General features: G+C 38.0%; 1 protein-coding gene across 5 annotated transcripts in view; it reads left to right on the top strand.

The window, feature by feature from the left end:
- LOC133557255 (ras and Rab interactor 2-like) overlaps positions 1-24,685 on the top strand; it is a 100,661-nt gene extending 75,976 nt beyond the window's left edge. For 4 of the 5 annotated variants that reach the window (XM_061907602.1, XM_061907610.1, XM_061907619.1 and 1 more), the window contains 4 exons: positions 2,689-2,914; positions 3,075-3,206; positions 15,477-15,640; positions 20,502-24,685. In XM_061907602.1, coding sequence (XP_061763586.1) covers positions 2,689-2,914; positions 3,075-3,206; positions 15,477-15,640; positions 20,502-20,795 — 816 coding nt within the window. In that variant the 3' untranslated portion in view covers positions 20,796-24,685. Of the gene's footprint in view, positions 1-2,688; positions 2,915-3,074; positions 3,207-15,476; positions 15,668-20,501 lie in introns of all 5 variants that reach the window. The other variant, XM_061907627.1, reaches the window with a different exon arrangement.
- The last annotated feature ends 462 nt before the right edge of the window (positions 24,686-25,147 follow it).

Below are 25,147 nucleotides of genomic sequence, written 5' to 3'. Positions count from 1 at the left end.
TACTGAAACCCACTACTACCGACCACGCAGTCTGATAGTTTATACATCAATGATGAAATATTAACATTGCAACACATGCCAATATGGCCGGTTTAGTTTACTTAATTGCAATTTTAAATTTCCCGCAAGGTATCTTGTTTAAAACGTCGCGGAATGATGACGCGTGCGAGTGGCGTCTCGGGTTGTAGCGGACATTTTTTTCCAGCCCAATCCAAGCTATGAGTAGTCTGCTTTAATCACATAATTACACAGTATTCTGGACATCTGTGTTGCTGAATCTTTTGCAATTTGTTCAATTAATAATGGAGAACTCAAAGTAGAAAGATGGAGGTGGGAAGTGGTGCACTGGAGCTGCCTTTAGCCACACAAACACAGCCGGTGTTTCCTTGTTTAAAATTCCCAAAGGTGAAGCTTTACTATGGAACAGAGTGGTCAAGCGAACATGGTTACCGACATGTCAACCCGCATGTTTCAGTGAGAAAATTGTGGTAATAAGTCGGCTCTTACCGTAGACAAAAGCGGACCTTGCGTCCAGCTGCAGCTGCTGCGGACAATTACCTCCTCCCACCGGAGACACTGGCGGTCCACACACCCGTGGCAACACCCCTCCGACTTTCAGGTACTATATAATCTCACTAAAACACTAGTAACACAATAGGCAGATAAAGGATTTTCCAGAATTATCCGAGTAAATGTGTCTAATAACATCTGAATCGCTCTCACTGCCCTCGTCTTTTTTTTTCTAGTCCTTCACTCTCATTATCCTCATCCACGAATCTTTCATCCTTGCTCAAATTAATGGGGAAATTGTCGCTTTCTCAGTCCGAATCGCTCTAGCTGCTGGTGGCCATGATTGTAAACAATGTGCGGATGTGAGGAGCTCCACAACCCGTGACGTCACGTGCACATCATCTGCTACTTCTGGTACAGGCAAGGCTTTTTTATTAGCGACCAAAAGTTGCAAACTTTATCGTCGATGTTCTCTACTAAATCTTTCAGCAAAAATATGGCAATATCGCGAAATGATCAAGTATGACACATAGAATGGACCTGCTATCCCCGTTTAAATAAGAAAATCTAATTTCAGTAGGCCTTTAAGAATGTTTCTCAAAATGCAATTGCAAAAAAATTTTGGGACTTCAACACCTACACTCCATAATATCATCATAGGTTCAGAGAATCTGGAGAAATAACTCAGCCACATTGAATGACCATGACTTTGGATCCCTCAGATGGCACATCAATCACTAAAGGATATCACCACATGAGCTCAGGAACACTTCAGAAAACCACTGTCACTAAATACAGTTCGTCGCTACATCTGTAAGTGCAAGTTTAGGCTCTACTATGCAAAGCGAAAGACATTTATCAACAACATCCAGAAACTCTGCTGGCTTCTCTGGGCCCGAGATCATCTAAGATGGACTGATGCAAAGTGGAAAAGTGTTCTGTGGTCTGATGAGTCCACATTTTACATTGTTTTTGGAAATATTTGACATTGTGTCATCCGGACCAAAGGGGTAGCAAACCATCCAGAGTGTTATCGACGCAAAGGTCAAAAGCCAGCATGGATAACTTACACATCTGTGAAGGCACCATTAATGCTGAAAGGTACATACAGGTTTTGGAACAACATATGCTGCCATCTAAGTGCCGTTTTTTTCATGGACGCTCCTGCTTATTTCATGAAGACAATGCCAAACCACATTCAGCACGTGTTACAACAGCGTGGGTTTTTAAAATAAGAGTGCAGGTACTTTCCTGGCACGCCTGCAGTCCAGACCTGTCTCCCATGGAAAATGTGTGGCGCATTATGAAGCGTAAAATACGACAGCGGAGACCCCGAACTGTTGAACGACTGAAGCTCTACATAAAACAGGAATGGGAAAGAATTCCACTTTCAAAGCTTCAACAATTAGTTTCCTCAGTTCCCAAACGTTTATTGAGTGTTATTAAAAGAAAAGGTGATGTAACACAGTGGTGAACATGCCCTTTCCCAACTACTTTGGCTCGTGTTGCAGCCATAAAATTCTAAGTTAATTATTATTTGCAAAAAAAAAATAAAGTTTATGAGTTTGAACATCAAATATCTTGTCTTTGTAGCGTATTCAAATGAATATGGGTTGAAAGGAATTTGCAAATCATTGTATTCCGTTTATATTTACATCCAACACAATTTCTCAAATCATATGGAAACGGGTTTTGCGTCAAAAAAGAAAATGGATATGTTTTGCCCTGATGTGGGATCCGAGTCGAGGACTGTTTTTCACTGCTGGAATCTAGAAAGAGGTTCCGCAGCCTCCGTAGCAGAACCTCCAGGTTCTGTAAAAGCTTGAATGCATCATAATAATCCCCTCAATTTCCCCCCCAAAATGGATTAACTGGCTGGAATATAAAGACAATATAACATACATCCATAAACCTGGATGCATATGCAAAAGTGCAATATACTGTATTTATATCTGTACAGTAATCTATTTATTTATATCTGCACCTTATTGCTTTTTTATCCTACACTACCACAAGCTAATGCAAGGAAATTCCGTTCTTATCTATACTGTAAAGTTCAAATTTGAATGACAATAAAAAGGAAGTCTAAGGATGTCGCTGTGGCTTGTGCAGCCCTTTGAGACACTCATGATTTTAGGGCTATATGACTAAACTTTTGATTGACTTTGTGCTCCTCAGGTTAACAGTGGAGAATGGCAGCAGATGAAGGAGAACCTGGCTCTTGCTAAGACCAAGAGGCCCCAGGAGCTCGGGGTGGACGGTGCGGTACCCCCTGACCCTGTGGCCATTAAAAGAATCCGACATAAGTTCCTGACCATGAGCAAGATGTACTCGCCTGAGAAAAAGGTGTCACTGCTGCTGCGGGTATGCAAGCTCATCTACACCATCATGCAGGACAACTCAGGTATAGTTCTTGGTTCGGAAAATTCAACCTGACATATTACCGACTGAACAATTACCCCGTTGTTTCAGCGCGATCGCGCCCCGCGGCCCCTCCCTAACCTGACCCCGTGTTCCCACCACACATACTTTATACCCTGTGGCGTCTGTTTGCTTCCTTCCAGGGAGGATGTACGGCGCTGATGACTTCCTGCCCATGTTGACTTACGTGGTGGCGCAGTGTGACATGCCTCAGCTGGACACGGACATCCAGTACATGATGGAGCTGCTGGATCCTTATCTGCTCCAAGGAGAAGGTACTTCCTCTCAGGTTCCACAACTGCTTCAATAAACCAAAGTGTGAGACTGTCAGAGAACATTTTATATCTACTTTACACTTAATGCAACATTTTTCCACATTTATGCTTAAAGTTGTGTGGTTCTAATGAGCTAATTTAACATTATTATTATTAGGGCTGGCTGATATGGCCTTTTTTTAATATCTCAATATTCTTCAGGCCATGTCACGATACACCATATATATCTCCATATTTTTGCCTTAGCCTTGAATGAACACTTGATGCATATAATGACAGCAGTATGATGATTCTATGTGTCTACATTAAAACATTCTTCTTCATACTGCATTAATATATGCTACTTTTAAACTTTCATGCAGAGAGGGAAACCAGAACAAAGTCAATTGACCAAAAGTGTATTTATTAAGCAGTGGCACAAACATTCATGTCATTTCAAAACAGAAACTGCAAGATTGTCTGAGACATTTTAAAACAAGTTATGAGTGCACTTTTGTGCATGATGTCGCTAAAATGACGAATCAAAACTGCACTAAATTAAAGTGTACTGTTTTTACAGAACGCCATTTCAATAGTTGAAAACAAATAAAGTGCACTTTTGTGCATGATGTCAAACAAGATATTTCAATAACAGTCAAATAAAAATGAGCTGCATGATAGGAAATCATGCAGCTCATGTGGTAGGTTCCTGCGGACATTACCTCCTTTTGTTGTTGACTATTTTTTTCATACGGTGTTGATCTACAAATGTTTGCCTCGGCATTTTGATGGCGTGGGTGTGTGGCACCGATCGGAGACGTTGAAATGCGGAGTAAGCACTCGTCATTCTCTAGCAGGTGACTTTTCAAATAACGCTACATATTAGCAGTAATGCTACTTTTTGTTGCAACGCTTTTGCAAATTACGGTTGTCTGTTCGACATATTCCCACTTGAAGCCAAACCACCGCCAGACGATGGACCCCCTGCTGTTGTAATTGGAAATTAATTCTTCCTTCATTTGTTTCCAGATTCGCACCTTCTTTCCCTCGTATTACCACTTGCACGGCTCCGCTAGCGAGGGCGTATAGGTATGTGACGTATGTAGGAAAGTGCGCTTGCTGTCTGTGAGAAGGAGAGACAAGAAAGAGTGGGAAGAGCCTGTAGTGTAATGCCTGCAGCTAAAAGCAACTGCGTGAGAACATATACTCCAATATCACGATATAATGTTTTTCTATACCGCACATAGACAAATCCGCGATATATCGGGTTTATCGATATATCGCCCAGCCCCAATTATTTTTATTATTACTATTATAACAAATATTAGATTTGGCAATAAGTTGCATTTTCATTCAATGCATTGAGTTTTATTAGTCGTCATAAAGGGGAAAATGCATAGTACACTCTGCAGTATTTAGTAATAATTAGTATTTCTAATTAGGACCGTATTTTACGAACTGTAAGGCGCGTTTAAAATCCTTTTTTTTCCCCCTCAATACTGGACAGTGCACCTTATAATACCATGTATACCATGAATTGATTTACCTGGACCCCGACTTAAACAAATTGAAAAACTTATTCGGGTGTTACCATTTAGTGGTCAATTGTATGGAACTGTGCAATATACTAATAAAAGTTTCAATCAATCAATCAATCTGATGAAAGGAATAACTTTGGTTGAGCTCACCCAACTCAAAGCTATTTTATTTGGTGCATGGTGTAATGATAAGTGTGACCAGTAGACGGCAGTCAAAGATAAGAGACAAGTGTAGGCTGCACTATGATGGGTCTGAAATAAACAACACCAACAATTTAAATGCTCCAATGAAAATATAGCACATTACACACGGCGCTGAAAAATCTATGAAAATGTTTTAGTACGACTTTAGTAAGCTATGTAGCCAAACCACTTGAAAGATTGTCGGCGCATTAAGCATACAAGTATTATTATGGTGTGTGTATAAGGTAAGACATATTATCTGGCGTTTTGTTTCACAATAATATGCAAAAGCTACTTTTCTTACCTTCTGGTACCTGCTGGTCTGTACTTAGGATCTGGTAAATCCTGAAAAATCGCGCACGTCCGCCTTTGTAGTCCGCGGCGAAACCTTAGTCGATAAGCTTCTGCTTTTTATGTGACATTCATCCTCCGCTGTTGCCATTTCTAATGTAAAGTAGTGTCAAGCTCTTACTTATATCTGTCAGTAAACTCGCCATGAAAGCGCTAAAACATACCGGTGTAGTGAGTTTACATTATTCACCCAAGGAACTTCAGTTATTAGAGTTCCGGTGGGACGGTTTTTAACGGGACACATTTCCGGTGTGTTTGTTTCCAGATGAGGAGATGCTGCTCCGTTATTGATTGAAGTAAAGTCTGAATGTCATTAAAACAGTTATCACCATCTTTTGACAATTCTTCCACTCCCGCCCTTGCACGTTACACCGCTGCAACAAAGATGACGGAGAAAAGATTCTGTCGTAGGTGAGCCACGTAAATAAGACCGCCCACAAAACGGTGCATCCAGAAGCGACTGTCAGAAAGCGGCTTGAAAATGATCTGTAAAACATCATCTATGCAACATTTTGACCAAAGAACAACCATTACATGTTATGTAGACCACAATGAAGTGTTTTACATTTAGAAAAAAATATAATAATATGACTCCTTTTATGCGCCCTATAATCCGGTGTGCCTTTTGTATGAAAAAAGATAAAAAATAGACCATACATCGGCAATGCGCCTTGTAATCCAATGCGCCCTATGGTACGGAAAATATGGTACATTTATTATTAAAGCAGTTTTATATTCATATTAGTAATTCATATTGAGTTAAAGTGAACTATTTTCAATGCTACCATTATTGACTAATTGAAATATAATAATAATACAATTATTATTAATTGTATTACTATCCCATACACTGGTACATTTATTACTGCAGCACTTTTATATTCATATTAGTAATTAATAGTGAGTTAAAGTGAATTTTTTTCAATGCCACCATTATTGACTAATTGAGATATGATAATAATACAATTATTCTTAATTGTGACAGTTTGACCCCACACTGTCACTGTTTGACAGTGTGGGGTCAAACTGTCACAATATTGTTATTATTATTATTACCGTATATCCATCCATTTTCCTCCCGCTTATTCCCTTTGGGGTCGCGGGGGGCGCTGGTGTCTATCTCAGCTACAATCGGGCGGAAGGCGCGGTACACCCTGGACAAGTCGCCACCTTATCGCAGGGCCAACACAGATAGACAGACAACATTCACACTCACATTCACACACTAGGGCCAATTTAGTGTTGCCAATCAACCTATCCCCAGGTGAATGTCTTTGGAGGTGGGAGGAAGCCGGAGTACCCGGAGGGAACCCACGCATTCACGGGGAGGACATGCAAACTCCACACAGAAAGATCCCGAGCCCGGGATTGAACCCTGACTACTCAGGACCTTCGTATTGTGAGGCAGACGCACTAACCCCTCCTCCACCGTGAAGCTGTATAACCTATTATTTTTATTGAGTATTATTATGATGACATGTATTACATTTTATGACAACTTGTTATTGACTTTATATGAAATATTAATGATTATTATTATCATCCAAAAAAGGGAAATTCAATATACACTGTATTTGATAATAACTTTAATTACATTGAGTTAATGAGCATTAATGATACCATTATTTATACAATTGATGATAATAATAATAATAACACAAACTTATTTTGACCTTTATTTATATTATTATTGCCATTTATATCATCATCAGTATTATGGCTAATATATACAAGTATAATAATATGTAATCATTATCTCTTTTATTTATCTAAGTTTTGTCCCATTGAGATATTTTTGCAAAAAAGAATTGGCAAAGAAGAACGCCTTACAGTTATATTTCCATCCATCCATTTTCTACCGCTTATTCCCTTTCGGGGTCGCGGGGGGCGCTGGCGCCTATCTCAGCTGCAATCGGGCGGAAGGCGGGGTACACCCTGGACAAGCCGCCACCTCATCGCAGGGCCAACTCAGATAGACAGACAACATTCAGAGGAAGCCGGAGTACCCGGAGGGAACCCACGCATTCACGGGGAGAACAAGCAAACTCCACACAGAAAGATTCCGAACCTGGATTTAAAACAAATAAAATCTACAAATACAGTTACAACACACAAAGTATAATACAGTTATGATTATTATTAAATACTAACTAATGCTGCTGAGATAGGCTCCAGCACCCCCCTGTCACACCCAAAAAAGGGACAAACGCTAGAAAATGGATCGATGGATGGACTAATTTATTGACAACATCAAAAAACATTATTATTGTAATTATTATTATTATTATGTATAGTAATCATTTTATTGATATTATCATCGGGAAATTACACTCGTGTATGTAGAATGCATCTGGAAAGTATTCACAGCGCTTCACTTTTTCCACATTGTGTTATGTTACAGCCTCATTCCAAAATGGAATAAATTCAAGTTAAAGTTAAAGTACCAATGATTGTCACACACACACTAGGTGTGGCGAAAGTTGTCCTCTGCATTTGACCCATCCCCTTGATCACCCCCTGGGAGATGAGGGGAGCAGTGGGCAGCAGCGGTGCCGTGCCCGGGAAGCATTTATGGTGATTTCATATTTGCTCACAAAATTTCCACAGACAATATCCCGTGACAATGTAAAAAAGTTTTTTAAAACATTTTAAAAAATGTATTATAAATGAAAAATAGAAAATCACATGTACATAAGTATTCACATCCTTTGCACAATACTTTGTTGATACACCTTTACCTTTTTGGAAACAATGCCTCAAGCTTGGCACACCTATTTTTAGGTAGTTTCCCACATTCCTTTTTCCAGCACCTCTCCAGCTCTCTCAGATTGGATGGAAAGTGTTGGTTTTCATCAGGATGTCTCTGTACATTGAAGTTATCAAAATGTGGAAAAAGTGAGGCCCTGTGAATACTTTCCGGATGCACTGTATGTGTTGCACCCCATGTCAGAACTTTGGCTGGTGCTGTTTCATATCGTCCAGTTGTTGTGTTCCTTCCCCTTTCAAATATGAGTGTTCTAACAAATAAACATTTAGATTGTGAACAGAAAAGTATGAGTTAGACTATTGATAAAATGTTTGAGCTTTAGAGAAAAGTCCATGAAAGGGAGGAAATTCCAAATCAGCTGGATTTCAATAGTCTAGACCAGGTTCAGAAGTAAAGGGCCGTACCCTTCCGCCAACCTGTCCGCCTTTTTGTTTTGTTCAAACTTCAATAAGTTGGCTGGGAAATAGTTGTGCTACACGGGGTAACGGAAGCAGCAGTCCGCGAGCAAGATTTTTCATAAGAAAGCTGCAAAATAACTAATTTGTCTACGATGGTTTCATGGTTATGATTTTTGTTATTTGCAACAATACGCACTCTAACTGACAGTCTTTGCCAAACCCAGCAGGAGAAGAAAGACCTCTCCAGTTTACATAGCTGGATTGTCAGAGCAACTCAAAAGAAGTTCAACATAATATACTGATGTGTGTTAAAGCCATCAATAGGTTCTGTATGCAGGACAATCCTGAAAATGTAGTGGGAATTTAAAATGCATTTTCCAGGCAATGGAAATACATCTACATTTTAGAAATACAAACAAAATCAATGTGTCGTAATGAAATGTACATAGCGACGGCTTATGGACCGTCATGATTATTTGGTGGTGTGAAAAATCTTTTTGACTTAGTGGGCTAAAAAATTTGCTCGAGGGCCAAAAGCGACTGCCTGTAAAGTAACATACATACATATATAACATACATAACATACATACATATTTATATATATATCATATATATAATATAGTAATATATGTGTGTATAAAATATATACATATATATATGTGTGTGTATATATATATACATACATACATATGTGTGTATGTATATATGTGTTTGTGTGTGTATATATATGTGTGTACATACATACATATATATGTATGTGTGTATAAATATGTGTGTATATATATATATATATATATATATATATGTGTATATATATATGTATATATATATATATATATATATATATATATATATATATATACATATATGTGTGTCTATATATGTGTGTCTATATATATTTACATACATACACAGTGGGGCAAAAAAGTATTTAGTCAGCCATCGATTGTGCAAGTTCTCCCACTTAAAATGATGACAGAGGTCTGTAATTTTCATCATAGGTACACTTCAACTGTGAGAGACTGAATATGATAAAAAAAATCCAGGAATTCACATTGTAGGAATTTTAAAGAATTTATTTGTAAATTATGGTGGAAAATAAGTATTTGGTCACTTCAAACAAGAAAGATCTCTGGCTCTCACAGAACTATAAATTCTTCTTTAAGAAGATCTTCTTTCCTCCACGCGTTACCTGTATAATGGAACCTGTTTGAACAGCCTCAAACAGTCAGACTCCAAACTCCACTATGGCCAAGACCAAAGAGCTGTCGAAGGACACCAGGAAAATAATTGTAGACCTGCACCAGACTGGGAAGAGCGAATCTACAATAGGCAAGCAGCTTGGTGTGAAGAAATCAACTGTGAGAGCAATTATCAGAAAATGGAAGACATATAAGACCACTGATAATCTCCCTCGATCTGGGGCTCCACGCAAGATCTCTTCCCGTGGGGTCAAAATGATCATGAGAACGGTGAGCAAAAATCCCAGAACCACACGGGGGGACCTGGTGAATGACCTGCAGAAAGCTGGGACCAAAGTAACAAAGGTTACCATCAGTAACACAATACACCGACAGGGAATCAAATCCTGCAGTGAAGGATGTGTCTCCCTGCTTAAGCCAGTGCATGTCCAGGCCCGTCTGAAGTTTGCCAGAGAGCACATGGATGATACAGCAGAGGATGGGGAGAATGTCATGTGGTCAGATGAAACCAAAACAGAACTTTCTGGTATAAACTCAACTCGTCGTGTTTGGAGGAAGAAGAATACTGAGTTGCATCCCAAGAACACCAACCTACTGTGAAGCATGGGGGTGCAAACATCATGCTTTGGGGCTGTTTTTATGCTAAGGGGACAGGACGACTGATCCGTGTTAAAGAAAGAATGAATGGTGACATGTATCGTGAGATTTTGAGCCAAAATGTCCTTCCATCAGTGAGAACTTTGAAGATAAGACGTGGCTGGGTCTTCCAGCATGACAACGATCCCAAACACACCACCCAGGCAACGAAGGAGTGGCTCCATAAGAAGCATTTGAAAGTCCTGGAGTGGCCTAGCAAGTCTCCAGACCTCAACCCCAAAGAAAATCCGTGGAGGAAGTTGAAAGTCCGTGTTGCTCGGCGACAGCCCCAAAACATCACTGCTCTCGAGAAGATCTGCATAGAGGAATGGGCCAAAATACAAGCTACTGTGTTTGCAAACCTGGTAAAGACCTATAGTAATTGTTTGACTTCTGTTATTGCCAACAGAGGTTATATTACAAAGCATTAAGTTGAATTTTTGTTATTGACCAAATACTTATTTTCCACCATAATTTACAAATAAATTCTTTAAAATCCCTACAATGTGAATACCTGGATTTTTTTTTTCACATTCTGTCTCTCACAGTTGAAGTGTACCTATGATGAAAATTACAGACCTCTGTCATCATTTTAAATGGGAAAACTTGCACAATCGGTGGCTGACTAAATACTTTCTTGCCCCACTGTATATGTGTGTATTAATGTATATATGTGGGTGTATATACAGTATATATATATATATATATATATATATATATATGTATATGTATATGTATGTTTGTATGTGTGTATATATATGTATGTGTATACATATATATGTGTATGTGTGTGTGTATATATATATATATATATATATATATATATATATATATATATATATATATATATATATATATATTAGGGCTGAGAATCTTTGGGTGTCCCACGATTCGATTCAATATCAATTCTTGGGGTCGCAATTCGATAATATATCGATTTTTTTCAATTCAACGCGATTCTCGATTCAAAAACGATATTTTTCCTAATCAAATGGATTCTGTAATCATTCAATACATAGGATTTCAGCAGGATCTAAGGATCTACCCCAGTCTGCTGACATGCTAGCAGAGTAGTAGATTTTTTTTAGAAAGCTTTTATAATTATAAATGACAATGTTTTATCAACTGATTGCAATAATGTAAATTTGTTTTAACTATTAAATAAACCAAAAATATGACTTATTTTATCTTTGTGAAAACATTGGACACAGTGTGTTGTCAAGTTTATGAGATGCGATGCAAGTGTAAGCCACTGTGACACTATTGTTCTTTTTTTTTTTTTTTTTTTTTTTATAAATGTCTACTGATAATGTAAATGAGGGATTTTTAATCTCTGCTATGCTGAAATTATAACTAATATTGATACTGCTGTTGATAATCATTTTTGTTCCACTACTTTTGGTTCGTTCTGTGTCGTGTTTTTGTCTCCTCTCCTCTCTGTTTATTGCAGTTCTGAGTGTTGCTGGGTCAGGTTTGGTTTTGGAATTGGATTGCATTGTTATGGTACTGCTGTGTAGTGATTTGTTGGCTTGATTAAATAAATAAATAAATAAAAAAATACAAATAAAAATCAGTTTTTAAAAAAAAGAGAGAATCAATTCTGAATCGCACAACGTATTCGAATCGATTTTTCCCACACCCCATGTGTATATATATATATATACACAAACCCCGTTTCCATATGACTTGGGAAATTGTGTTAGATGTAAATATAAACGGAATACAATGTTTTGCAAATCCTTTTCAACCCATATTCGATTGAATGCACTACAAAGACAACATATTTGATGTTCAAACTCATAAACTTAGTTTTTTTTTGCAAATAGATAGATAGATAGTACTTTATTGATTCCTTCAGGAGAGTTCCTTCAGGAAAATTAAAATTCCAGCAGCAGTGTACAGAGTTGAGATCAATTTTTAAAAAAGTAAATAATAGGGGTTTAAAAGGAAACAAAATAGAGAAATATTACAAAAAGAATAAAAACAATGGGAATAACAATATAACAGTAAAATAAGAATATAACAAGACAAAGTAGGCAGTAGTGACCATGTTATGAAAACGTATTGCACTGTTAATGTTTTGCATCCCCTGTCATCCTAATACCCCCCGTCCCCCGTCCCAGAGAGGAGTTGTACAGTCTAATGGCGTGTGGGACAAAGGAGTTCCTGAGTCTATTAGTCCTGCACTTGGGATGAAGCAGTCTAGCACTGAACAGGCTCCTCTGGCTACTGATAACTCTATGCAGAGGGTGACTGGCAAATAATAATTAACTTAGAATTTCATGGCTGCAACACGTGCCAAAGTAGTTGGGAAAGGGCATGTTCACCACTGTGTTACATCACCTTTTCTTTTAACAACACTCAATAAACGTTTGGGAACTGAGGAAACTAATTGTTGAAGCTTTGAAAGTGGAATTCTTACCCATTCTTGTTTTATGTAGAGCTTCAGTCGTTCAACAGTCCTGGGTCTTCGCTAGCGTATTTTACGCTTCATAATGCGCCACACATTTTCCATGGGAGACAAGTCTGGACTGCAGCGGGCCAGGAAAGTACCCGCGCTCTTTTTTTACGAAGCCACGCTGTTGTAACGTGCTGAATGTGGCTTGGCATTGTCTTGCTGAAATAAGCAGGTGCGTCCATGATAACGTTGCTTGGATGACAACATATGATGTTCCAAAACCTGTATGGACCTTTCAGCATTAATGGTGCCTTCACAGATGTGTAAGTTACCCATGGCTTGGGCACTAATACACCCCCATACCATCACAGATGCTGGCTTTTGAACTTTGCGCCTATAACAATCCGGATGGTTATTTTCGTCTTTGTTCTGGAGAACACCACGTCCTCTGTTTCCAAATATAATTTGAAATGTGGACTCGTCATACCACAAAACACCTTTCCACTTTGCATCAGTCCATTTTAGATGAGCCCGGGCCCAGCCATGCCGGTGGCATTTCAGGATGTTGTTGATAAATGGGTTTGGCTTTGCATAGTAGAGTTTTAACTTGCACTTACAGATGTAGCGACCAACTGTAGTTACTGACAGTGGTTTTATGAAGTGTTCTTGATCCCATTTGGTGATATCCTTTACACACTGAAGTCGGTTTTTGATGCAGTACCGCCTGAGGGGTCAAAAGTCTGTGATATCATTGCTGACGTGCAGTGATTTCGCTAGACTCTCTGAACTTTTTGATGATTTTACGGACCGTAGATGGTAAAATCCCTAAATTCCTTGCAATAGCTCATTGAGAAATGTTGTTCTAAAACTGTTCGACAATTTTTTTACAAAGTGGTGACCCTCACCCCATCCTTGTTTGTGAATTACTTAGCATTTCATGTAAGCTGCTTTTATACCCAATCATGGCACCCATCTGTTCCCAATTAGCCTGCACACCTGTGGGATGTTCCATATAAGTGTTTGATGAGCATTCCACAACTTTATTAGTATTTATTGCCACCTTTCCTAACTTCTTTGTCACGTGTTGCTGGCATCAAATTCTAAAGTTAATGATTATTTGCGAAAAAAAAATGTTTTATCAGTTTGAACATCAAATATGTTGTCTTTGTAGCATATTCAACTGAATATGGGTTGAAAAAGATTTGCAAATCATTGTATTCCGTTTATATTTACATCTAACGCAATTTCTCAACTCATATGGAAACGGAGTTTGTATATTATATATATACACACACATATATATGTGTATATATATACAGTACAGGCCAAAAGTTTACACACACCTTCCTTGTCAATGCATTTTCTTTATTTTCATGACTATTTACATTGTAGATTGTCACTGAAGGCATCAACACTATGAATGAACATATGTAGTTATGTTAAATAACTGAAAACATGTTTATATTCTAGTTTCTTCAAAATAGCCACCCTTTGCTCTGATTACTGCTTTGCACACTCTTGGCATGCTTTCGATGAGCTTCACCTGCGATGGTTTTCATTTCACAGGTGTGCTTGAAGCTCATCGAGAGAATGCTTAGAGTGTATTTTGTAAATGTTTATTTCCATTCCTTGATTGTTTCCAAAGAGGAGGTGTATAATGTAGCGTCCCGGAAGAGTTAGTGCTGCAAGGGATTCTGCGTATTTGTTCTGTTGTGTTACGGTGCGGATGTTCTCCCGAAATTCTTCATTTGGTGTGGGTTGACAGTGTGGCACAAATTTGGAACAGTGTTAAAGTTATTTGTAGGGCCACCCTCACTGTGACCTGTATGGCTGTTGACCAAGTATGCTTTGCATTCACTTGTGTGTGTGTGTGTGTGTGTGTGTGTGTGTGTGTGTGTGTGTGTAAAGCCGTAGATATTAAGTGATTGGGCAGGCACGCAAAGGCAGTGCCTTTTAAGGTTTATTTGCGCTCTGTACTTCTTCCTATGTACGTGTACCACTCCGTACAGCGCCGTTTTAAAAAGTCAAACATTTAATTTTTTGAAACCGATACCGATAATTTCCAATATTACATTTTAAAGCATTTATCGGCCGATAATATCTGCAGTCCAATATTGTTGGACATCTCTAACAAATATCCATGAAAACACTCCTACAGACATCACACACAGCGCCGTTTAGTAAATAAAAAAATGTTCTAGTTATATTGTAAATCTTAAAAATATTGCTTGGATTGATGAACATTGAATCCTTTTGAGAAAAATACTTTCAGTACGAGGATCAAAACAAGAATTACATATTCAGCCCGCAGTACCTGCAGTAAGCAAACTCGTCCAAAAGATAGCGCCATAGCACAAACAATACCACTTCTTTATTTAGTGTCTCTGTCTGTGTTCTACAAAAAGTATTTGTTGGATACAATACACTATGGCTGTTGGCCAAGACAAATGCATAAATTATCCACAGGCTTCAAAGAGTTGCGAAAAAGTGAAGTGAACTATATTTATATAGCGCTTTTCTCTTGTGACTCAAAGCTCTTTTACATAGTGAAACCCAATATCTAAGTTACATTCAAACCAGTGTGGGTGGCACAGTGAGCAGGTGGGTAAAGTGTATTGCTCAAGGACACAACGGCAGTGACTAGGATGGCGGAAGTGGGGATCGAACCTGGAACCCTCAAGTTGCTAGCACGGCCTTTCTACCAACGAGCTATACCGCCCCACAAAGTAGCGCCTCGTAGTCCGGAAAATCCGTTATGTTCCAAAATGGTTTACTTTGCTCTATGAGGTGTTGACGTGTTCCATGTCTTCTCTCCCAGGGGGCTACTACCTGACCAGTGCCTACGGAGCCATGGCTCTCATCAAGAACTTTCAAGAAGAGCAAGCGGCAAGAGTGCTGAGCTCAGAGACCAGAAATACTCTGCACCAGTGGCACCGCCGCCGCACCACACAGCGCTCGGCGCCAACTGTGGACGACTTCCAGGTAGCACACCTGACCTGAGCCCAGGCAGTGAGTTGTAGCGATTTCCAAATTAATCCTCCTTTTTTCTGTAAAACATGCTTCAAATATTTTTAAATTTTGGGCGTTTACATCTAGCCTAAATTGTTTGTAAAATATAGTAGAGCCATGCTATTTGTCAAGTGGGCCAACCTAGAATGAAACTGCACTTTTAAAAAAAATGTTACCTATCATTTACAATCCTTATGTAAGACGTATGTTGGTTTTTTTATGCATTTTAACTAGAGATGTCCGATAATATCAGACTGCCGATATTATCGGCCGATAAATGCTTTAAATTGTAATGTCAAAAATTATCGGCATCGGTTTCACCTGGACACTAAAAACCGCAAAACCAGTTAAGTTGGCACGTTGTGTAAGTGGTAAATAAAAACAGAATACAATGATTTGCTAATCCCTTTCAACCTTGAACAGACTGCAAAGACAAGATACTTAATGTTTGAACTGGAAAACGTTATTTTTCGCAAATATTAGCTCATTTGGAATTTGATGCCTGCAACATGTTTCAAAAAAGCTTGCACACGTGGCAAAAAAGACTAAGAAAGTTGAGGGATGCTCATCAAACACTTATTTGGAACATCCCACAATTGAACAGGCTAATTGGGAACAGGTGGATGCTGTGATTGGGTATAAAAGCAGCTTCCTTGAAATTTGAAGTGAAGTGAATTACATTTATATAGCGCTTTTCTCAATTGACTCAAAGTGCTTTACATAGTGACACCCAATATCTAAGTTACATTTAAACCAGTGTGGGTGGCACTGGGAGCAGGTGGGTAAAGTGTCTTGCCCAAGGACACAACGGCAGTAACTAGGATGGCACAAGCGGGAATCGCACCTGCAACCCTCAAGTTGCTGGCACGGCCACTCTACCAACCGAGCTATGCTGCCCAAATGCTCAGTCATTCACAAACAAGGACGGGGAAAGGGTCACCACTTTGTGAACAAATGCGTGAGCAAATTGTCCAACAGTTTAAGAACAACATTTCTCAACCAGCTATTGCAAGTAATTTAGGGATTTCACCATCCACGGTCCGTAATATTATCAAAAGGTTCAGAGAAACTGTAGAAATCACTGAACTTAACCGGCTACGCCCGTGACCTTTGATCCATCAGGTGGTACTGCATCAAAAAGCGACATCAGTGTGTAAAGGATATCACCACATGGACTCAGGAATAGGGATGATGTTCAAATTCGGTTCTGCCAGTTGTTCGGCAAAAAAAAGAGCCGATTCCATTGACTCGAATCCCTTTTTGAGAACCGGTTCCCGTTAGCGAGGTCACTATAGTAAAGAAAAATAGTTGGTTCTTTATTCCAATCCCTGGGAACAAATCCCTTCCCACGTGCAGGAAATGCCCTGTGGGACCTGCAATGTTATGCCCATTTGATTGTAGACTCTTACTGACACCTTGTGGCGATATGAAAATACTATGCGTCATTAGTTTGGGCATTTCCGGGTTGAGACAATTGAGAAGTAGACAAGTTGTGTTAGCTCTTAAAAGCCTTGGAAAAGATAAGTATGTAAGTAAACTGTTTAACTTGTTTATGTAACACAATATCAAGGTGGAAAGTGGTTAAGTTTGATACTAAGATGTTTATTGGAAAACGATTTTTGTGCACTGTTTCAATGGACGTTTTGAGGACTTAAAATGGCTGCCAGTCGTATATTTACACCATAGAAATAGTTTCAACACTCAGAAGTATTTGTTTGATGATAGTACTGTATATTTGTGTGAAGCTAATATTTACATATTGTGTATTACATTTCAGTGTATTACATTTCAGTATATTAATTGAATAACGTAGCTTATACATTTGTCATTGTGTGTATTTCAGTTTAAAAAAAAAACAGTCCAGTACAAGACAAAAGTAAAGATAGGAAAAGACAAAGCAAGATCAACAACAATAAAGAGCCTAAATGGATTAATCTGCTTTGGATTGTTTGTTAGCTGTCTGCCAAGCTGTATAACCTACTCGTATAGTGAGGGCAGAACAGACATTATGCAATTATTGCCTGGCTTCGCTGTCATGTAAGGGGGGAATAATTGTTGATTGATGACTGTGGTGTTCTTAGTGTCATAGTGTGTGTAGTTAGTATGTTCCAATAGCAGCAGAAGTGCACTTTTTGGAGAGCTGTATTATTTTCAGTTTTGTGCCCAAGAGACTGATTTTATTTAACACTATATTATTATTTATACACCCTAGAGTGATCACAGAGACAGGTTGTTTTTGTCTTTCTGTATATATTTGTTTTTTTCTGAAAAATCCCACTTAATATACTTTGGGTAACAACAGTCATATATATTTTTTTTAAGGGGGGTAACAGTCAATATTTTCTTTTATTTTTTCTTATAAAATAAAATTTAGTTTTTGTTAAACATAATATTGAGTTTTTTCATGTACAACAACCTATCTGGTTTCGACAAGAGAATCGATAAGGAATCGGTTCGATACGAGGATTCGATAATGGGCTCGAACTCGATAATTTCTTATCAAAATCATCCCTACTCAGGAACACTTCAGAAAACCACTGTCAGTAACTACAGTTTGTCGCTACATCTGTAAGTGCAAGTTAAAACTTTGCTATGTAAACCAAAAGCCATTCGTCAACAACACCCAGAAACGCCGCCGGCTTCGGTGGTATGGGGGTGTATTAGTGCCCAAGGCATGGGTAACTTGGGACGCCGTGGAGCAGTGGGAGAGTGGCCGTGCACAACCCGAGGGTCCCTGGTTCAATCCCCACCTAGTACCAACCTCATCACGTCCGTTGTGTCCTGAGCAAGACACTTCACCCTTGCTCCTGATGGGTGCTGGTTAGCGCCTTGCATGGCAGCTCCCTCCATCAGTGGGTGAATGTGTGTGTGAATGGGTAAATGTGGAAGTAGTGTCAAAGCGCTTTGAGAACCTTGAAGGTAGAAAAGCGCTATACAAGTACAACCCATTTATTTATTTAACAGGCTCGGGATCGATTGTAGCTGAGATAGGCGCCAGCGCCCCCCGCGACCCCGAAAGGGAATAAGCGGTAGAAAATGGATGGATGGATGGATGGATTAACTTACACATCTGTGAAGGCACCATGAATGCTGAAAAGTACATACAGGTTTTGGAGCAACATAGGTTGTATCATGGACGCCCCTGCTTATTTCAGCAAGACAATGCCAAGCCACGTGTTACAACAGCGTTGCTTCTTAGTAAATGAGTGTGGGTACTAGACTGACCTGCCTGTTGTCCAGACCTGTCTCCCATTGAAAATGTGTGGCGCATTTTGAAGCCTAAAATACCACAACGGAGACCCCGGACTGTTGAACAACTTAAACTGTACATCAAGCTAGAGTTCCACCTGAAAAGCTTCAAAAATGGGTCTCTTCTGTTTCCTAAATATTTACTGAGTGTTGTTAAAAGTAAAGGCCATGTAACACACTGGTAAAAATGCCCTCTTTTGCAATGTGTTGCTGCCATTAAATTCTAAGTTATGATTATTTGCCCAAAAAAAATGATGTTTCTCAGTTGGAACATTAAACGTCTTGTCTTTGCAGTCTATTCAATTGAATATAAGTTGAAAAGGATTTGCAAATCATTATATTGTTTTTAAGGCGCCAGCGCCCCCCCGCGACTCCGAAAGGGAATAAGCGGTAGGAAATGGATGGATGGATGTATTGTTTTTAGTTACCATTTACACAACATGCCAGTTTTATTGGTTTTGGGGTTTGTAGTGTCCAAGTGAAAGGCATGACTTATAGAACTAATTTAGAGGTAGTAAAGTCAGTATGTGAAGATGTTAAGACTGTATGTGCATAGGCAAGCTACCACTTTGTGATTATGGCGTGGCTAAAAAATTGTTTGCCTATGTTAACGCTTATTTTAACAATATATCGCTAATACTTGGTTAATATTCAGATCATGAGATGTAAATGGAGTATTTTCTAAGTGATTTGGAGGCAGAATGGATTACTCCCATTATTTGCATTGCTCGCCACTTTGGACAAACCGATTATTACAAGGCTCGACTACTCCAATGCACTTCTTGTCAGGATCCCCAGCAAGAACATCCAGAAGCTGCAGTACATACAGAATAGTGCTGCTAGGATCCTGCTGAGAGTGCGGAAATACGACCATATCACACTAACTCTAAAATCCCTTCACTGGCTTCCTGTTCCACTCAGGATTGAATATAAAGTTTCCCTACTAACCCACCAGTGACTCCATGGAAATGCCCCCCTCTACCTCAAAGAACTGCTCACCCCCAAATCCTCCACATGACACCTCCACTCCAAACAGGCTAACCTCCTCGAACCTCCAAGGACAAAGCTACAAACTATAGAAGACCAGGCTTTCTGCTCCGCTGTTCCCTGTCTTTGGAACGCTCTCCCTGACCACCTGAGGGAACCTCAGACTGTGGATGCTTTTAAAAAAATGCTTAAACAACCTTCTTTTAAAAAAGCCTTTTTATAGATATGCATACTAGTTCTGGCTATTAGGCTGTTCTACTCTTTATATTTTATGTATTTTTATTATCTTTTTATTATTTTATTATTTCATTTTTTTATTTTAAATGCACTGTGGCACTATGAGGTTTTTTGCTCAATGTAAAGTGCTTTTTTACGAATAAAATATATTATCATTATTATTAATAATTAAAATGGAAAAAAAAACATGTTTTCTTGTATCTCATAGGGATTGTGAAAGATAGGCAAAATTCTAAAAAAAAGTGCAGTTCCCCTTTGGATAAATGAGTGGTTCTATTTTGAGCGGTTAAAAAGTGCTCATATGTGAATTTTCTGTTGACCTTTTCATGACGCAATTTCGACCGCTCTCTTTTTCCATAAGAACTATCTCCGTGTGGCCATGCAAGAAGTGGACATGGATTGCACCGCCAAAACCTTAGTTGTCCATCCCTACACCACCACGGAGGACGTCTGTTCACTCTGCGCTGACAAATTGAAGGTGGCGCATCCTGAAAACTACTCACTCTTCCTGGTAACAGAAGACGCCAGTCAACAACTGGCCCCCGACACACACCCGCAACAAATCAAAGCTGAGCTCCACAGTCGACCTTGGGCCAAGACTTTCCATTTTGTCTACAGAAGAGTGCCTATGGTCAGTCCTACACATGGTGAATGATCTAGTTGAATTATAAGGGTGTATTTCACCGATATGAAAGTGCTTGTTGGTGCTGGACAAAGTTTGTTTGAATGTTACAGTCACGATCAAAAGTTTACATACACTTGTAAAGAACATAATGTCATGGCTGTCTTGAGTTTCCAATCATTTTTACAACTTTTATTTTTTGTGATAGAGTAATTGGAGCACAAACTTGTTGGTCACAAAAAAAACATTGAACTTCTGGAGGAAAGTTCTGTGATCAGATGAAACAAAAATGGAGCTGTTTGGCCACAATACCCAGAAATATGTTTGGATGAGAAAAGGTGAGGCCTTCAATCCCAGGAACACCAACCCTACCATCAAGCATGGTGGTGGTAGTATTATGCTCGGGGCCTGTTTTGCTGCCAGTGGAACAGGTACTTTAAATGGGACAATGAAAAAGGAGGATTATTTTCCAAATTCTTCAGGACAACCTGAAACAGGGGTAGTAGGGAACCTATGGCTCTCGAGCCAGATGTGGCTCTTTTGATGACTGTTTCTGGCTCTCAGATTAATTTTACCTGACATTGCTTAACACAATAAGTAATTAATAATTCAGCTGGTAATCACAATAACGTTAAATATATAAAACGTTCTCATGCATTTTATTCCATCCATCCGTTTTCTACTGCACCTGTTCTAGAAGTCGCATAAATGGTAAGAAGTATTTTATTTATTATTGGTTAGCTTCTGAATAGTGAAGTTATTTAAAAGAATAAGATGCCGTATTTTTCGGAGTATAAGTCGCAGCTGCCGAAAATGCATAATAAAGAAGAGAAAACTCACATATAAGTCGCACTGTAGTATACGTCGCATTTTTGGGGTAAATTTATTTGATAAAACCCAACACTAGGAATAGACATTTGAAAGGCAATTTAAAATAAATAAAGAATAGTGAACAACAGGCTGAATAAGTGTACGTTATATGACACATAAATCACCAACTGAGAAGGTGCCTGGTATGTTAACGTAACATATTATGGTAAGAGTCATTCAAATAACTATAACATATACAACATGCTATACGTTTACCAAAAAATCTGTCACACCTAATCGATAAATCTCATGAAATCTTATACGTCTAGTCTCTTACGTGAATGAGCTAAATAATATTATTTGATATTTTACGGTAATGTGTTAATAATTTCACACATAAATCGCTCCTGAGTATAAGTCGCACCCCTGGCCAAACTATGAAAAAAACTGCGACTTATAGTCCGAAAAATACGGTACTTATTATACTCTAAAAATGTTGGTGTTACTTAAATATGCACGCATTTAGTTGTATTCAGTGTTAAAAAATATTATATGGCTCTCACGGACATACATTTTAAAATATTTGGCTTTCATGGCTCTCTCAGCCAAAAAGGTTCCCGACCCCGGACCTAAAATCATCAGCCCGGATGTTGGCTCTTGGGCGCAGTTGGGTGTTCCAACAGGACAGTGACCCCAAACACACATCAAAAGTGGTAAAGGAATGGCTAAATCAGGTTAGAATTAAGGTTTTAGAATGGCCTTCCCAAAGTCCTGACTTAAACGTGTAGACAATGCTGAAGAAACAAGTCCATGTCAGAAAACCAACACAATTATCTGAGCTGCACCAATTTTGTCAAGAGGAGTGGTCAAAAACTCAACCAGAAGCTTGTGGATGGCTACCAAAAGCGCCTTATTGCAGTGAAACTTGCCAAGGGAGATGTAAGCAAATATTAACATTGCTGTATGTATACTTTTGACCCAGCAGATTTGCTCACATTTTCAGTAGAACCATAATAATTTCTTAAAAACCAACATACTTATGACCAACAACTATGTGCTCCAATCATCCATCCATTCATCCATCCATTTTCCACCTCCTATTACCTTTTGGGGTCGCGGGGGGCGCTGGTGCCTATCTCAGCTACAATCGGGCGGAAGGCGGTGCACACTCTGGACAAGGCGTCACCTCATCCTCGAAGGCGGAGTACACCCTGGACAAGTCGCCACCTCATCCTCTATCACAAAAAAAATAAGAGTTGTAGAAATGATTGGAAACTCAAGACAGCCATGACATTATGTTCTTTACAAGTGTATGTAAACTTTTGACCGCCACTATAGATTCTGTATGTCTCTAAGAGGAAGTGAGGCAAAGAATGTGTTTGCAGACTGTTAGAAGACCGAGTGGTTGTTTGTTTGTGGACTCGAGAGAAGTTAAAAAAAGAGCATTACAGTATCGTATTATTTTCAAGTCATTAGCCTTTGCCCTGACTGCTGTGATCCTAATCAGCCTTTATAAGGAATTATAAAATGTTGTATGCCAGCGTCAGATTTTTAACTTTACACTTTATCAATATGAACCACATAAAACACACAGACTGAACTATTGTAACTACCTTTTTTTTTTCCGCGATTGCTGGTCAATTGCGACTTGTATCACTTGGATGAATATTTTTTATAACCACAATGTTCTGTTTATTTCTAAAAGTTGGTGAAGATTGGTGTCCTTATTAACTTGTCTGCACTGGACAAAATATTGTTTTTTATCTTATGTTGGTTACAGTTTTGCTAAAACGTGATACATTTCAATTCTATAATTTTATAATACATGGATTTTGTCAAAAATGTACAGAAATCTAAAAGAGACAAATACATTTGAGAAATAATGTAAATCCAACTCATTTTATAGAGACTAATTATAGTATTGCATGCAAAAAATAATGTAAAATACAAGATGCATGAGATGATCAAAATAATTGTAACATCGCACAGTCACTCTCAATTCTGTCTATTAATCTACTTTGTCACGTGCAATGTTTGGCTCTGACATAACCGAGCAGCAAATGAAAAATTATTGATAATATTTACGTTAAAAAAATTAACAAGAAGTCTTGTGTACAAAAAGAGACTTACTGCTGTATCAAAACATTTAGCAAACTTGAAAAAAAGGTTCTCCAAGTAAAATTCTAAAGTATCCGTTACTAATCATTGTGTTTTGCAAATTAAACAAACCTTTAATGACCCGTTAAATCCAAACCTAATTTCTGAATTCAAGTTGGTAATGAGACATGACGGACATGATTGAACTATCTCTATTTAGTAAGTTATTTCTAATTTCAAAACTATATATATATATGTATATATATATATATATATATATATATATGTATATATATATATATATATATGTGTGTGTGTGTGTGTACATATATATATATATATATATATAACATATGTACATGTTATGTATACATACATAAACATATATATATGTATGTATACATGTATATGTATAACATATATATGTTATATATACATATATGTATTTATATATATAAATATGTATGTATATATATATACATACATATGTATATTTGTACAGTATGTATATATTTATATATACACAAACAAATGTACATATATCCTATATATATACACTAATATGTGTGTATATATGCATATATATATATATATATATATATATATATATATATATATATATACACACATATATACATATAGATATATATACACACATATATATATACATATATATATACACACACATATACACACACACATATATATATACACACACATATATATATATATATATATATATATGTATGAGTGTGTGTGTTTGTATATATGTAGAACAACTGGAGATTAGAAAACATGTTGGGTTTTTTTTTAAGTGCCTACAATTTAAAAGCCCACACAATTGTTGTCAGAAACTATTCACTTTCTTCAGTTTGTTTTTTTCCAGAACGTTGTACTTTGCACACTATATGCATTATATTTATACTTGTATGAAGAATATGTGGGAATTGTCATACCTTTTGTTTTGTTGAGGTCTTTACTGGAGATAAAGATTGATTAAAAAAAAATTGAGTGTGTGCCCGTCTGATTTTTATGCTGTTAATTGTGTGTCTTTAAGGTAGTGTCACAATCATAAAGTATAGTGTCACAATCATAACATGTAGTGTCACTATAATAAAGTGTAGTTTCACAATCAGAGTGTAGTGTCACAATCATAGAGTGTAGTGTCAAAATCAGAGTGTAGTATCACAATCATAAAGTGTAGTGTCACAATCAGAGTGTAGTGTCACAATCATAAAGTGTAGTGTCACAATCATAATGTGCAGTGTCAATCATTAAGTGCTGTGTCACAATCAAAGTGTCGTGTCACAGCCATAAAGTGTAGTGTCACTATCATAAAGTGTAGTGTCATTATTATAGTGTAGTGTCACAATCATAAAGTGTAGTGCCACTATCACAGAGTCTAGTGTCACTATCATACTGTAGTGTCACTATCATAGTGTAGTGTCACTATCATAGTGTAGTGTCACAATCATAAA

This window comes from Nerophis ophidion, linkage group LG01, assembly GCF_033978795.1.
Source record: "Nerophis ophidion isolate RoL-2023_Sa linkage group LG01, RoL_Noph_v1.0, whole genome shotgun sequence".
Taxonomy (NCBI): domain Eukaryota; kingdom Metazoa; phylum Chordata; class Actinopteri; order Syngnathiformes; family Syngnathidae; genus Nerophis; species Nerophis ophidion.
Note: the sequence above shows the minus strand (reverse complement) of the source record. Positions and strands in the feature narration are given on the sequence as shown.